General features: G+C 49.6%; 1 protein-coding gene across 4 annotated transcripts in view; it reads right to left on the minus strand.

Annotated features, from left to right (window-relative positions):
• Positions 1–13,910, minus strand: part of SEC14L2 (SEC14 like lipid binding 2) — a 33,302-nt gene that overhangs the window by 4,220 nt on the left and 15,172 nt on the right. For 3 of the 4 annotated variants that reach the window (XM_077835135.1, XM_077835136.1, XM_077835137.1), the window contains exons 4-11: positions 13,501–13,560; positions 13,188–13,376; positions 12,341–12,436; positions 9,366–9,426; positions 8,666–8,749; positions 3,661–3,767; positions 3,265–3,404; positions 2,625–2,794 (exon numbers count right to left, since the gene is read on the minus strand). In XM_077835135.1, the coding sequence (XP_077691261.1) occupies positions 2,625–2,794; positions 3,265–3,404; positions 3,661–3,767; positions 8,666–8,749; positions 9,366–9,426; positions 12,341–12,436; positions 13,188–13,376; positions 13,501–13,560 (907 nt within the window). The remainder of the gene's footprint in view (positions 1–2,624; positions 2,795–3,264; positions 3,405–3,660; positions 3,768–8,665; positions 8,750–9,365; positions 9,427–12,340; positions 12,437–13,187; positions 13,377–13,500; positions 13,561–13,910) is intronic. The other variant, XM_077835138.1, reaches the window with a different exon arrangement.

A 13,910-nucleotide genomic window follows, 5' to 3' on the forward strand; every position in this document is an offset into this window, starting at 1 on the left:
TTTGGACTGTGTTCCTGTCGTCTAATAAACCTTCCGTTTTACTGGCTGGCTGAGAGTCAGGTGGAATCTCAGGAAGTGGGGGAGGTGCAGGGCCCTGTCTCCCCCAAATTTCATGACAGGGGCCACTGGACAATCGAGACGCTAAAGGGGCACTCAAGGATGACAAGGCCATTGCGGAGAAACTGAATGAATTCTTTGCATTGGTCTTCATGGCTGAGGATGTGAGGGAGATTCCCAAACCTGAGCCATTCTTGTTAGGTGACAAATCTGAGAAACTGTCCCAGATTGAGGTGTCATTAGAGGAGGTTTTGGAACAAATTGATAAACTAAACAGTAATAAGTCACCAGGACCAGATGGTATTCACCCAAGAGTTCTGAAGGAACTCAAATGTGAAATTACAGAACTACTAAGTGTAATCTGTAACCTATCATTTAAATCAGCTTCTGTACCAAACGACTGAAGGATAGCTAATTTGATGCCAATTTTTAAAAAGGGATCCAGAGGTGATCCCGGCAATTACAGGCCGGTAAGCCTGACTTCAGTCCCAGGCAAACTGGTTGAAACTATAGTAAGGAACAAAATTGTCAGACACATAGATGAACACAATTTGTTGAGGAAGAGTCAACAAGGTTTCTGTAAAGGGAAATCATGCCTCACCAATCTGCTAGAATTCTTTGATGGGACCAGCAAGCATGTGGACAAGGGTGATCCAGTGACTACAGTTTAGATTTTCAGAAAGCCTTTGACAAGGTCCCTCACCAAAGGCTCTTAAGCAAAGTAAGCTGTCATGGGATAAGAGAGAAGGTCCTCACATGGATTGGTAACTGGTTCACAGATAGGAAACAAAGGGTAGGAATAAATGGTCAGTTCTCAGAATGGAGAGAGGTGAATAGTGGTGTCCCACAGGGGTCCTTACTGGGCCCAGTCCTATTCAACATATTCATAAACGATCTGGAAAAAGGAATAAAACAGTGAGGTGGCAAAATTTGCAGAGGACACAAAACTACTCAAGATAGTTAAGTCCCAGGCAGACTGCGAAGAGCTATAAAAGGATCTCTCAGAACTGGGTGACTGGGCAACAAAATGGCAGATGAATGCAAAGTAATGCACATTGGAAAACATAATCCCAACTATACATATAAAATGATGGGGTCTAAATTAGCTGTTACCACTCAAGAGAGATCTTGGAGTCCTTGTGGATAGTTCTTTGAGAACATCCACTCAATGTGCAGCGGCAGCCAAAAAAGCCAACAGAATGTTGGGAATCATTAAGAAAGGGATAGATCATTGGACAGAAAATATCAGATTGCCTCTATATAAATCCATGGTACGCCCACATCTTGAATACTGAGTGCAGATGTGGTTGCCCACTTCAAAAAAGATATATGGGAATTGGAAAAGGTTCAGAAAAGGACAACAAAAATTATTAGGAGTATGGAATAGCTTCCATTTGAGGAGCGATTAATAAGACTGGGACTTTTCAGCTTGGAAAAGAGACGACTTGGGAGGGAAATAAAATCATGACTGGTGTGGAGAAAGTAAATAAGGAAGTGTTATTTACTCCTTCTCATAACACAAGAACTAACAAGAACTAGGGGTCACCAAATGAAATTAATAGGCAGCAGATTTAAAACAAACAAAAGGAAGTATTTTTTCCATACAACGCACAGTCAACCTGTGGAACTCCTTGACAGAAGATGTTGTGAAGACCAAGACTAGAACAGGAGTCAAAAAAGAACTAGATAAGTTCATGAAGGATTTAAAAAATAACTAAATAAGTTCAATGGCTATTCGCCAGTATAGGCAGCGATGGTGTCCCAAGCCTCTGTTTGCCAGAAATTGGGAATGGATGATGGGATGGATCACTTGATTACCTGTTTTCTTCATTCCCTCTGGGGCACCTGGCATTGGCCAGTGTCGGAAGACAGGATACCTGGCTAGATGGACCTTTGGTCTGACCTAGTATGGCCGTTCTTATATTCTTATTTAAATGGCCAAGTATTAAATAGTTCTATATAAAGAGATTAGATACAACTTTGCAGGAGTCTGACTGCTCCTTCTTTGTATTTAATTCAGCAGAATGGGTTCCCAGGGAGAGCCCAGGAAACTCCTCCTGGAAATCCTGCTGAGGTACTAGTTTACAGAGTAATCCCAGCAAAGGCTACTTATCACCCGAATGGGTTTCTGGTTGAACTGGCTGATTCTGTTACATGGGTAAGATCAGGCAGACTAATGAGCGAAGCGTTCTGTATCTGTGATGCAAGCTGATGTGGCCTTTAGAGTTATTCAGGCTTAAATAGATTCATTTTTCCCACGTCATCCACCCATTCCCCAGCCCACATGAAGTGGTGTCAGTGACACCTTGGGCCAGAACAGGGCAGAAACTCGCTCTGAGGGTGGCATTTCCAGCTGGCAGATTAACCTGCAGCTGGAGGGAAGCTCAGAGATTGGCCCTGAAATTAGTGTCTCAATTACCTGGGGAATTCTCTGTATTTTCTTTCCATAAATGCTGGCAGAGATGGTGCCCCTTAGGTCCCAACTCCTCCCCCCAGCAGATTCAGCATGATCTCTGCGGCCAACAGATGGGGAAGCTCCCAGCAGCAAAGGAGAGGGAGCCACTTACAGACACCGGCCACGGAACAGGTGAGGGAGCCGTCCTCGGGCACCAGGTGGGCATTGTAGCGTTGGTTTGGAAGCACCTCTGTCATCTCGCCAGCTCGCTGCCGCTCCCTGATTCTAGTCTTCAGATAGACCCCAAAGCCCACGTCGGCCCCTTCGGACATGAACTGCCACCTGACGGGATGAGGCCGTAGACACGGGGCTCCCATGACCCTTTCCCCTCATAACCACCCCACCCCAATACAATGAGGCTGGTCTAGACCGTGGTACCACCCTGCAGCCTGTGGAGCTGACCCAGACCTTGCCATCCATCCTCTCCTAATACAGTGGGGCTAACCCTTGCTTCAGTAACTACCCCCACGCACACTCAGTGGGCTCACCCTGACCGGAGTGTCATGCCCGGGTAGTTGGTGTGACCCAGAACTCATTAAGCTTAGATAGCTCATCTGACCCAAGCCTTGGTACCTTCCTACCCCACCGCCATCTGTGTAGGTGGGCTGGCCCAGGTGGCTGGGGTGACCCATGTCTTGGCACTGCCCCCCGCCCCAATTCATCCTCACACAGCCCCTGTTATCTGCTTGCCCCAGGCAGGGCCCATGTGTTGCTGGTAGCTCCGGGGACAGCTCTACACCAGCTCTCCCTACCTGAGGACGCAGCCTGGGAAGAGGATCTCATACTCCACCTGGTGGGAGGAGCCCCGGTTCACTACCACCAAGTGCTCATACTGCTGCTTCAGCTGGTCCCGCACGTAGTACTTCTTGGGGATGTCACCGCCGTAGTTAATCTGGAACGAGCAAGAACCAGGCCCTGAGCCACGAGGGCATCGCCCCCGGCATCACCCCCACCCTGGGATCACAGACACAAGATGACCAAGAGGACTCCTGCATTGGAGGCCAGAGGCCTCTCCCCTGCCACGTCTCCCACTGGGGCTCCCCAGCTGGTGGCTGCACTAGAAGAGCTGGGCTGTGACTGGAAGAGCAGTGGCTGACACCCCAGCATGCGAGTGGGGGATGCTGGTGTTCAGGATGGGGTCACTATACCTTGGTCACACACTTGGGGTTCTGGTCTGGATCCCGGAGGGTTCCCCCGTACACCACAGGGATCTCCTCGGGGGCGATGTACTTCTGCAAGACCTCCTTCCAGTTTGCTGGCAGAAGAGAGAGGAGCACAGAGGTTACATCTGCAGGAGCCGCCCTCTGTGGCTAGCGAGCTGGAGTGGGAGTTAGGGGGACCCTCTCCTCTGCTGGGATCACAGGGCAGAAGGGAACACAGGTACCTACAGCACACTGAGCTCCTTGGGGTGGGGGAAACAGAACCAAAGAGGTGAGGGATGGAAAAGATCTGTTTGCGCTTCCAGTCCCTCCCCACGTCTTTCCACCCCAGCATGTGAGCGCTGGGAGTGGTGATGCCATGGAGCTAGGGTGGCACAGTTTCTGGCGTGGTGGAGACTGGCTTGGTGCATAGCAGACCCGCTCATTAGCCGTCCCCCGCCCCTCAGCCGAGACAAGGAGAGGAGGGGTGGAGACAAGTAACGCTCTCTGCACTGCAGGGATCCTGCCAAGGAGCTGAGATAACCAAGGGAAACGGAACCAACGTCAGCCTTGTAGTTTGACCATGTCTGGCCAGCTGAGCTGAGAAGTGCAGGGAGCTCAGCACAGAGCACGCGGGCATTAGGAGCCAAAGGTTAGTCCCTGGCAGCCATCTCCAGTGCCCACATGTGCCCATAGCACAAGCACGACAATGCTCCCACAGCTGCTCTTAAGGGGGCATTTCTGTGTCAGTGACACACAGAACACACAGCACTAAAGGCCAGGACAGTGATGGCTGACGAGCTTGTCCCTGCTCCAGAACAGGCCAGGCCTGACCCAAACATTTGGCTCCACTCTCCGCCTCGTGTCATCACGTTACAGCCTGGGTCCAGAGCCAGCCTGAGCTAGCAGAAATCGAACACCATCCTCATGGCCAATGGCTGGAGCGAGCTGGCGGCTCTCAGCCCAGCCCCGTCTGACACAGGTGTGCGTATAGTCCTGTGACAATGGGGACAGATCAGAGGCACTGGCCAAGGTGCCTTATTAGCATAGGACGGTGTTACCCCAACAGTGCCTGGCTCTGGCTCTCTGTCCCTGCCTGGACCCCTGCCTAACCCAGCCTGCCGGTTTAGAGAACACCACCCATCTCCTCACACACCACTGGCTCCCTTGGGGGCAGTCTTAGCAGACAGGCTAATGACTGAATGGGCCATGGAGAGTGACCACCTGGCTCCCACTGGAGGGGCTATGCCTTCAGCTCGGAGGAGAAAGGCAGTGAGTTCTTAGGAGGAAGGTGCTGGAGTGGGACTCAGGAGAGCTGGCTTCAATTCCCAGCTCTTGGGCAAGTCACTGAGTTTCTCTGGCTCTCAGTGTCCCCCCACATGAAATAGGGCTGAGAATGCCCTGCTTGGGTTTGGCTTGTCTGTTCAGACTGTAAGCTTTGGGCCGGGGCCCTGCTGGTCATTAAATAATAAGAGTGAAGCTCGAGGTGCATTGGCCACAGCTGTGGACTCCACTCCCTGTGGCTCTCAAGCCAGTGTCACAACATGAAATGCACTGTTTGGATTGCCATCTGCTGATGCACATTGAATGGGGCTCAAATGAATGATGGCTTTTTGTTTCATAGAATCATAGAATATCAGGGTTGGAAGGGACCTCAGGAGGTCATCTAGTCCAACCCCCGGCTCAAAGCAGGACCAATCCCCAACTAAATCATCCCAGCCAGGGCTTTGTCAAGCCTGACCTTAAAAACTTCTAAGGAAGGAGATTCCACCACCTGCCTAGGTAACGCATTCCAGTGTTTCACCACCCTCCTAGTGAAAAAGTTTTTCCTAATATCCAACCTAAACCTCCCGCACTGCAACTTGAGGCCATTACTCCTTGTCCTGTCATCAGCTACCACTGAGAACAGTCTAGATCCACCCTCTTTGGAACCCCCTTTCAGGTACTTGAAAGCAGCTATCAAATCCCCCCTCTTTCTTCTCTTCCACAGACTAAACAATCCCAGTTCCCTCAGCCTCTCCTCATAAGTCGTGTGTTCCAGTCCCCTAATCATTTTTGTTGCCCTCCGCTGGACTCTTTCCAATTTTTCCACATCCTTGTTGTAGTGTGGGGCCCAAAACTGGACACAGTACTCCAGATGAGGCCTCACCAATGCCGAATAGAGGGGGACGATCACTTCCCTCGATCTGCTGGCAATGCCCCTTCTTATACAGCCCAAAATGCCATTGGCCTTCTTGGCAACAAGGGCACACTGTTGACTCCTATCCAGCTTCTCGTCCACTGTAACCCCTAGGTCCTTTTCTGCAGAACTGCTGCCAAACCATTCGGTCCCTAGTCTGTAGCTGTGCATGGGATTTTTCTGTCCTAAGTGCAGGACTCTGCACTTCTCCTTGTTGAACCTCATCAGATTCCATTGCTCCCTGTGCAGGAAACGGCATCACCAGTGTCGTAAGCAGCGCCAGCCTGGGAAAAGGGTTTGTTAGCCCAGTGACAGCACAGAGCCAGCTGGAGGAGTGGTCACACTGGGTTTTGTTTCAAGAAGAAAGCTAAGAAGTGAAGAAGGAAATACACAGGTCACAATATTAAGGTGCCCCTGGCTCACCTGACTGTTTCCCTTTAATAGCAATGGACTAATGATCTCACATTTCTTTATCCTTTTAACACAAGGGTTCCAAGTAGGGCTGTCAATTAATCACAGTTAACTCACATGATTAATGCAAAAAAGTTCATGCGGATTAAAAAAAAATCATGATTAATTGCAGTTTTAATCACACTGTTAAATAGAATACCAATTGAAATGTATTAATTTTTTTGGATTTCTTTTACATTTTCAAATATATTGATTTCAATTACAACACAGAATTCAAAGTGTACAGTGCTCACTTTAATTATTTTTTATTACAAATATTTGCACTGTAAAAATGATAAACAAAAGAAATAGTATTCACCTCATACAAGTACTGTAGTGCAATCTCTTTATTGTGAAAGCGCAACTTACAAATGTAGGGCTTTTTTGTTACATAACTGCACTCAAAAACAAAACAATGTAAAACTTTAGAGCCTACAAGTCCACTCAGTCCTACTTCTTGTGCAGCCAGTTGCTAAGACAAACAAGTTTGTTTACATTTATGGGAGATAATGCTGCCCACTTCTTATTTACAATGTCACCTGAAAGTGAGAACCGGCATTCGCATGGCACTTTTGTAGCTGGCACTGCAAGGTATTTACGTGCCAGATATGCTAAACATTCGTATACCCCTTCATACTTCGGCCACCATTCCAGAGGACATGCTTCCATGCTGATGACGCCCATTAAAAAAATGTGTTAATTAAATTTGTGACTGAACTCCTTGGGGGAGAATTGTATGTCTCCTGCTCTGTGTTTTACCCACATTCTGCCATATATTTCATGCTATAGTAGTCTCGGATGATGACCCAACACATATTATTCATTTTAAGAACACTCTCACTGCAGATTCGACAAAACGCAAAGAAGGGACCAATGTGAGATTTCTAAAGATAGTGACAGCACTCGACCCAAGGTTTAAGAATCTGAAGTGCCTCCCAAAATCTGAAAGGGATGAGGTGTGACGCATGCTTTCAGAAGTCTTAAAAGAGCAACACTCCAATGCGGAAATTGCAGAACTCGAACCACCAAAAAAGAAAATCAACCTTCTGCTTGTGGCATCTGACTCAGATGATGAAAATGAACATGTGTTGGTCTGCACTGCTTTGGATTGTTATCGAGCAGAACCCGTCATCAGCATGGACGCATGTCCTCTGCAGTGGTGGTTGAAGCATGAAGGGACATGTGAATCTTTAACGCATCTGGCGCGTAAATATCTTGTGACGCCGGCTATGACAGTGCCATGAGAATGCCTGTTCTCACTTTCAGTTGACATTGTGAACAAGAAGCGGGCAGCATTATCTCCTGCAAATATAACAAATGTGTTTGTCTGAGCGATTGGCTGAACAAGAAGTAGGACTGATTGGATTTTTAGGCTCTAAAGTTTTACATTGTTTTGTTTTTGAATGAAGTTATTTTTTGTACATAATTCTACATTTGTAAGTTCAACTTTCATGATAAAGAGATTGCACTACAGTGCTTGTATTAGGTGAATTGAAATATACTATTTTTGTTTTTTACAGGGCAAATATTTGTAATAAATATAAAGTAAGCACTGTACACTTTGTATTCAGTGTTGTAACTGAAATCAATATATTTAAAATGTGGAAAAACATCCAAAAATATTTAAATAAATGGTATTCCATTATAATTTAAAAGCATGATTAATTGTGATTAATTTTTTTAATTGCTTGACAGCTCTAGTTTCAAGGGCTTTACAGACTATGTACTGTACATCACTGCACCAGCCTCTGGGGAGGACAGCTGTTTATAATCATTCACAGCACCACTAAGCAGTCCTGCAGGACAGGTAGTGAAGGGGGCGTGAGGGAGATTTAGGGAGACAGGGTGTAGCCCTGCAAATTGAAACTTGGCCAGGAGGGTGATCAGTTTACAAAGACACCGGCAGGCAGTTAAAACACACCAGCTCGGTTTTACATTTCATCCGAAATATGGTACTTCCAGCAATGCGCTGCCCCCTAGTGCCACGCAGGGGCAAGCTCTGCCACCAAGTCACTCACACCCGCCTGAGTCTTCCTGGGAGGTCTCCCATCCAGCTGCTGATCAGCCCCAGCCCCGCTGAGCCAGTGAGATGTACAAAGACCCTTTGAATGGGTTCATTTATCCTGCCCAGCATCATGATTATCATGAGGCCCTCCATGCCCAAACAGAACAACTGTGAATGGTGGGACTGGGGCATCAAGTAGGCCACAGGAAGTAGCAGTCTGGTGATGTCCCTGCACTGAGCAGAGGGGGTTAGACTCGGGCTGGGCAGCAACTTCCCATTAGAAAAGGGGCTCTGGGACTGGGGGCCTGGTCATTTTGGGCCCATGAGCTAGGCTGGAAGCAGCGGTGCAAGGCAGGGAAAGAGGGCAGGGTCAAACTCACCTCCTAGGACGACAATCTTCTTGCGGGTGTCTTCGCTCAGGAAGTGCTTGATGAGGTTGTAGGCCACAGGGAAGAGCTTGGGAGCTGCAAGGATGGTACAGAGAGAACATAGCATCATGGGCAAGAAATCCTTCACACCATCCTCTCACCCTGGCCTTCCACCTCCAGCACCACCCCCTGCCAGGGATCTGCAATGCCTTCCTCACGCCTCTCACCGATCCCTGCCATGGAGTGCCAGTGTTGTACCAATGTGATAGAGATGGGAGAACAACATACCACATGGCCAACAACATGGTGCATCTCTTGGGCTGACAGTGGTGTTTCCTACTGGGCCATGGCACAAACAACCATGCTTCCCCAGCTGGGTATCATAGAATCATGGAATATCAGCGTTGGAAGGGACCGAGGATGTCATCTAGTCCATGCCCCTGCTCAAAGCATGGCTAATCCCCAACTAAATCATCCTAGCCAGGGCTCTGAAGCCCTGTACCCCAGGTGGCAAAGGTAGAGGGTCTGCACAGAGCACCCTCCAGACTGGGTGTTTCTCTCCCTTGGGGGGCAGAGACACGCAGTATCTCCTGCAAATGCGAGTCGCTGTCTCAGCTCACACATGTGTATTGATGCGTGTGCAGGCAACTGCACACTTGGGCGGGGAGGGGAAGCAAGGGGAAGCCTTGTCCTGCATTGCGGTTAAACCCACCTTTAATTACAAACAGGCGCTTCAGGGTCTCAGGATAGTTCTCCTCAAACATGGACAGAAGCTGTGAATCCAAAAGAGCTTGTCAGTCAGGGAGACAGAAACCTAGCCCAAGCCCTCCCTGCCTCCAGCCAACCCTAGTACCTCATGTCTGGGACCTTGCCTCAGCCCCCGCCAGCAGCCCTGGGCTGTAGTAGCAAACAGCTGTGCGGGAGGAGACAGAACCAGACCCACACCCCTCCCCAGAGCCAGATCAGAAACCTGCACAAAGCTCGCAAAAAGAAAAGGAGGACTTGTGGCACCTTAGAGACTAACCAATTTATTTGAGCATGAGCTTTCGTGAGCTACAGCTCACTTCATCGGATGCATACTGTGGAAACTGCAGAAGACATTATATACACAGAGACCATGAAACAATGCCTCCTCCCACCCCACTCTCCTGCTGGTAATAGCTTATCTAAAGTGATCATCAAGTTGGGCCATTTCCAGCACAAATCCAGGTTTTCTCACCCTCCGCCCCCGCCCCCCACACACAAACTCACTCTCCTGCTGGTAATAGCCCATCCAAAGCTTGCAATGATTTCAGATAAGAGACAGCCCTTCCCAGTCTCTTCCTTCCCCTCCAGGGCTTCTGCACCAAGGGACAGTTGTTCTGGTTGCTTTAAACCCCAGTGACCCTCTCGTCCCCCAATCTGAATCTCCCCCCGCCCATGCCAGAAACAGAGAGCAACAGAAATCAAAGAGCAAAGGCCAGTCATAAATACAGAGAAAGGACCGACAAGCAATTCAAATCCCAGCTCCTCAGGAAAGAGGGGTCAGTCTAGGACATAAACTCACTAGCTCTACTATCATGGGGGGAAAGGGGGGGAGAAAAGGGGCCAGTGCACCTGTGACTGGCCAGTTGACCCCTCCCTGTCCCCAGCTGGGCTTAAGAGAGGGCACCTGGGCCCTAGAGGGGAGGGGACTGGGAGAATTGGCCAGCTGGCTGGGAAGCAGCAGGTAGAAAGAGCTGTGTGGAACAACACTGCTAGCGAGAACTGGCCACAGCTCAGGGCCCCTGAGGCGTTTAAGGCTCAGGCAGTGGCTCCTTGGCAAATGGGGAAGATCCAGCTTATCTGGGGAAGTCGAGCCTGGGCTCAAGAGAGTTGGTGGGGGAGGGTCGATCCCCCCTGGCAGGGAAGCCTGGGGAGTGGGACACTGGGGAGCTCTCTTGGGGACACCTGATGGGGGCTGTGGAGACTGGCCACTCTCAAGTGGATGGCCTGGAGAGCGGGGCCTTGCATCGGGGGTGAAAGGAACTGGGAACAATGTGCTGCTATGGAGTGGGTGGGTGGATGGTGGTGATTCCCCTGGAGTGGGGAATGGAGAAACCACGGCACCTTTGTGTTTACTGTGCACACTGGAGAATGGCTTTAGGGGAACTACTGCACTGGTGTATGTGAGCAAGCTACACCCAGAGGTGGGCTTGGTAGTGCACACTGAGAGACAATATTCCTTTCGGGGTTACTGAAAGGGAAACTGAGGCTAGGCGTGCCTGTTGTGTCACAACCTGCCCGTGAAGGGTTCCCACGGCACGGTCACCAGATGACGTCTGCAGAGAGGAAGAAATTTACCCCTGTGCAGAGGGCTATAGCACCTGTAGGGCTGAAGCGAGACTCATGCAGTGCCCAGGCCTTAAGCAATAGCCCTCTGCATGGGGTGCAATTTGACCCCGAAAGAATAACACCATTAAAGCCTTTCCATGCTTATCAGAACCCCACAACCATAGGGGAAAGCATATCTCACGATTTCTACAGCAATCTCATGGTTTTGGGGCCCCGACATGATTTTTCAAATGGTGGGGGATAGGCCAGTATTGAAGGATAAAACAGAATCATTCCAAACCAGCTATGCTGGAAGACACTGTCAGTATGACCAACCAGTCAAGAGTGAGATCTCCCAAAATCATGAGATTTAAAAAAATAACTTGGAATTATTTGTATTTGCTTTCTGTGTTTCTTTGAGCCTTTAGGGTTCAGGTTTTTGAGGTTTTTTTCCACTGCCATAAGGGCCAGAAACTATTATTTTGGTAAATGAGAGCTGAGATTCTCACATATTCCCAAGACTCCAGGAGCTGGGGCTTTAAGAAAAACCACCAAAGACTACAAGAAACACAATAAAACTGTGAGAGTTGGCAACACTGGAAAACTACCCAAACTCCATGGATTTTGTAGGAACAAGAGAAGCAACCAAAGTCAGCCTTAAGCACCTCAAATCTAGAAGATTGGAGAGCCAAGGTAAGACATCAAACACTCCACTGAACGCATCCAGGAAGCCCTTCTAAAACTATCCAGCCCAACCTTCCAATCCAGACACTTATCCAAGATGTAGGTGTGTGCGCACTGCAATCAGGAGGTGTAATTGCAGCATGTAAGGCATACCCAAGCTAGGTTTGATCTAGGTACATCAAAGCTAGTTTGCCCAGGCCCCCAGGGTACACACTGGAGCAGCTGCCAGCTTCACTGCTATTGCTACTCGAGCTAAATCAAAGCTACATCTGCATATGCTGCAATCGCACCTGCTGACTGCAGTGCGGCCATATCCTTTCTCAGCTGGGCTAGTTAACCTGATAACCAAAAGAAAGGCCCTCAGTGCAAACATCTACTGCGGTATCTGTGATCCTGTCATATCCTCAATAAGAGAATAATGCTGGGTCTGGCCAACGCCAGTGTAATCCGTGAAAGTCCAGTTGGATTCCTTCCCGAGAAAGGAACCACCAACCACATCTTTTAGCCTGTAGACGCTTGTTAACAAAGAGGGGAAGATCTATTTGCCCGCTTCATAGACCTGAGGACTAACCATGAAAATCACCATGAAGTGAACTTGGGGGGGGGAAAAGCATATGATCTGAGGAAACCCATGCACCAAACCATTCTGCAGGATGGAGAATAAGCAATATGTAAACAGAGACCCCCCTCCCCCAAGCCCTACCTCCTCACCTCTCCATACGCCTCCACGGCTGGCTTCCAGAGATGCTTCAGGCCCAGCCCCTCGCAGTCATAGATCATCATGACCGTCTCAACCCTCTTCCCCAGCTGCAAGAGAACAGAGCAAGAGGATTCAGACGGACGCCATTCCGGCCGTCTGCAGGGTAACGTCCCAGGGAAACACACTGCCATCTTCAATCAAGACTCTGTTTTACTGTGTGACGGGTGGTTTTCTCCTATTCACTTCCTGCTTGGGCCCTGGGGCATAGTGCCTTCCTGCATGACCCCCTGCATGACCTGTCATCCTGGCAGAGTGGTGTATGTGGCTCAGTAGGGGATGCTCTCCCGTCCCAGCGCGGGCCCCAATGCTCCAGTGTGGTGACGGGGCACTGCAGGAGACCCTGTCCTTCAGGGGGCCATCTGAGATTCCAAAGCTGTTCCAACATGCTGGGCTGTTAACACCCGAAGTCCTGAGCATATTCCAACACAGGCAGGTAACGCATATTCTGCCTCCCTGAATTCCACCCACTGTTTCAACTGGACACTGTTTTCTTCTTCACTACCTGCTCTGAGATGTTCTGCAGTGTTGCTGTGTGCTGTTAAACAGCTTCTCTCTTCCATCCCAGAGGTGGCTACATTTCAGTGGTGGGCAAAGTGACCCTGGTACAGAGAGCCTGTAATGCATTTCAGTTACTAGGATCCTAGCCCAAGTCCGAATGCAGGTTTCTCCTGAGCCCTACTCCAGTTTAGGACCCTAGATCTCAAGACAGAAAGCCCCCGGCCGCTCCTACAGGCTCCTTCCTGCCCTGGGCTCCCCAGGCCCAGATGACAATGATTCATGGAGGCAGTGAGGTCTCACCTTCTGGGTCTGCTTGTTACACTCCTGCAGCAGCATCTCGCAGTCACGGTACTTGTTTTTGAGCAGATCTTGTTTGGAGGCTGATAAGAGGATGCCTTTGGCATCGAGGGGCCCAATGATCTCATACCAGACGGGACAGCCATCCTGGTCATACCCACACATCCCCCCAGACATGTACTTCTGAATCACCTGCACAGAAGAGACACAGGCCTTAGATTCCCTCCACTAAGCACAGCTGTTCACAGGCCACACCCAGAACAGGTGCGGAAATCCAGCCCTGAAGACAGGAGGGAGAGGACAAATGGGGACTCACCTCCGGGGGGTGCCAGTTGATGATGTTGTCAGCATCCATGTGCTTCCGAACCTCAAGGTACTGTTAAAACAAACCAGAGGGGAGTGGTTGAGAATGGGGGGGGAAACAGTCTGGGTCACTTTCAAGCAGGGACAGGGACAGGAAATACAGCAATCTGTGTACGTCTTCCACCCTCCTCCGATAAACACTGACATTGTGGAACAAAACTCAGCAAGGCTGGGAGCGACGTATGGATTACACAGCTGCAGCATCGGGAAAGATCCTACATGTAAGTGACAGCTTCTGCCCAAGAGGAACTCAGGACTGGAATTGGGGAGGGAGCAGGGGGCTGCACATCAAGACTGTGGGGCATCAGCAGAGCTGGGTGTGTGTGGAGGGTGAGGCTGGAGCAGCAGGCTGGGTTGAAGTGC

Source organism: Eretmochelys imbricata, chromosome 15 (genome assembly GCF_965152235.1).
Source record: "Eretmochelys imbricata isolate rEreImb1 chromosome 15, rEreImb1.hap1, whole genome shotgun sequence".
Lineage (NCBI taxonomy): Eukaryota > Metazoa > Chordata > Testudines > Cheloniidae > Eretmochelys > Eretmochelys imbricata.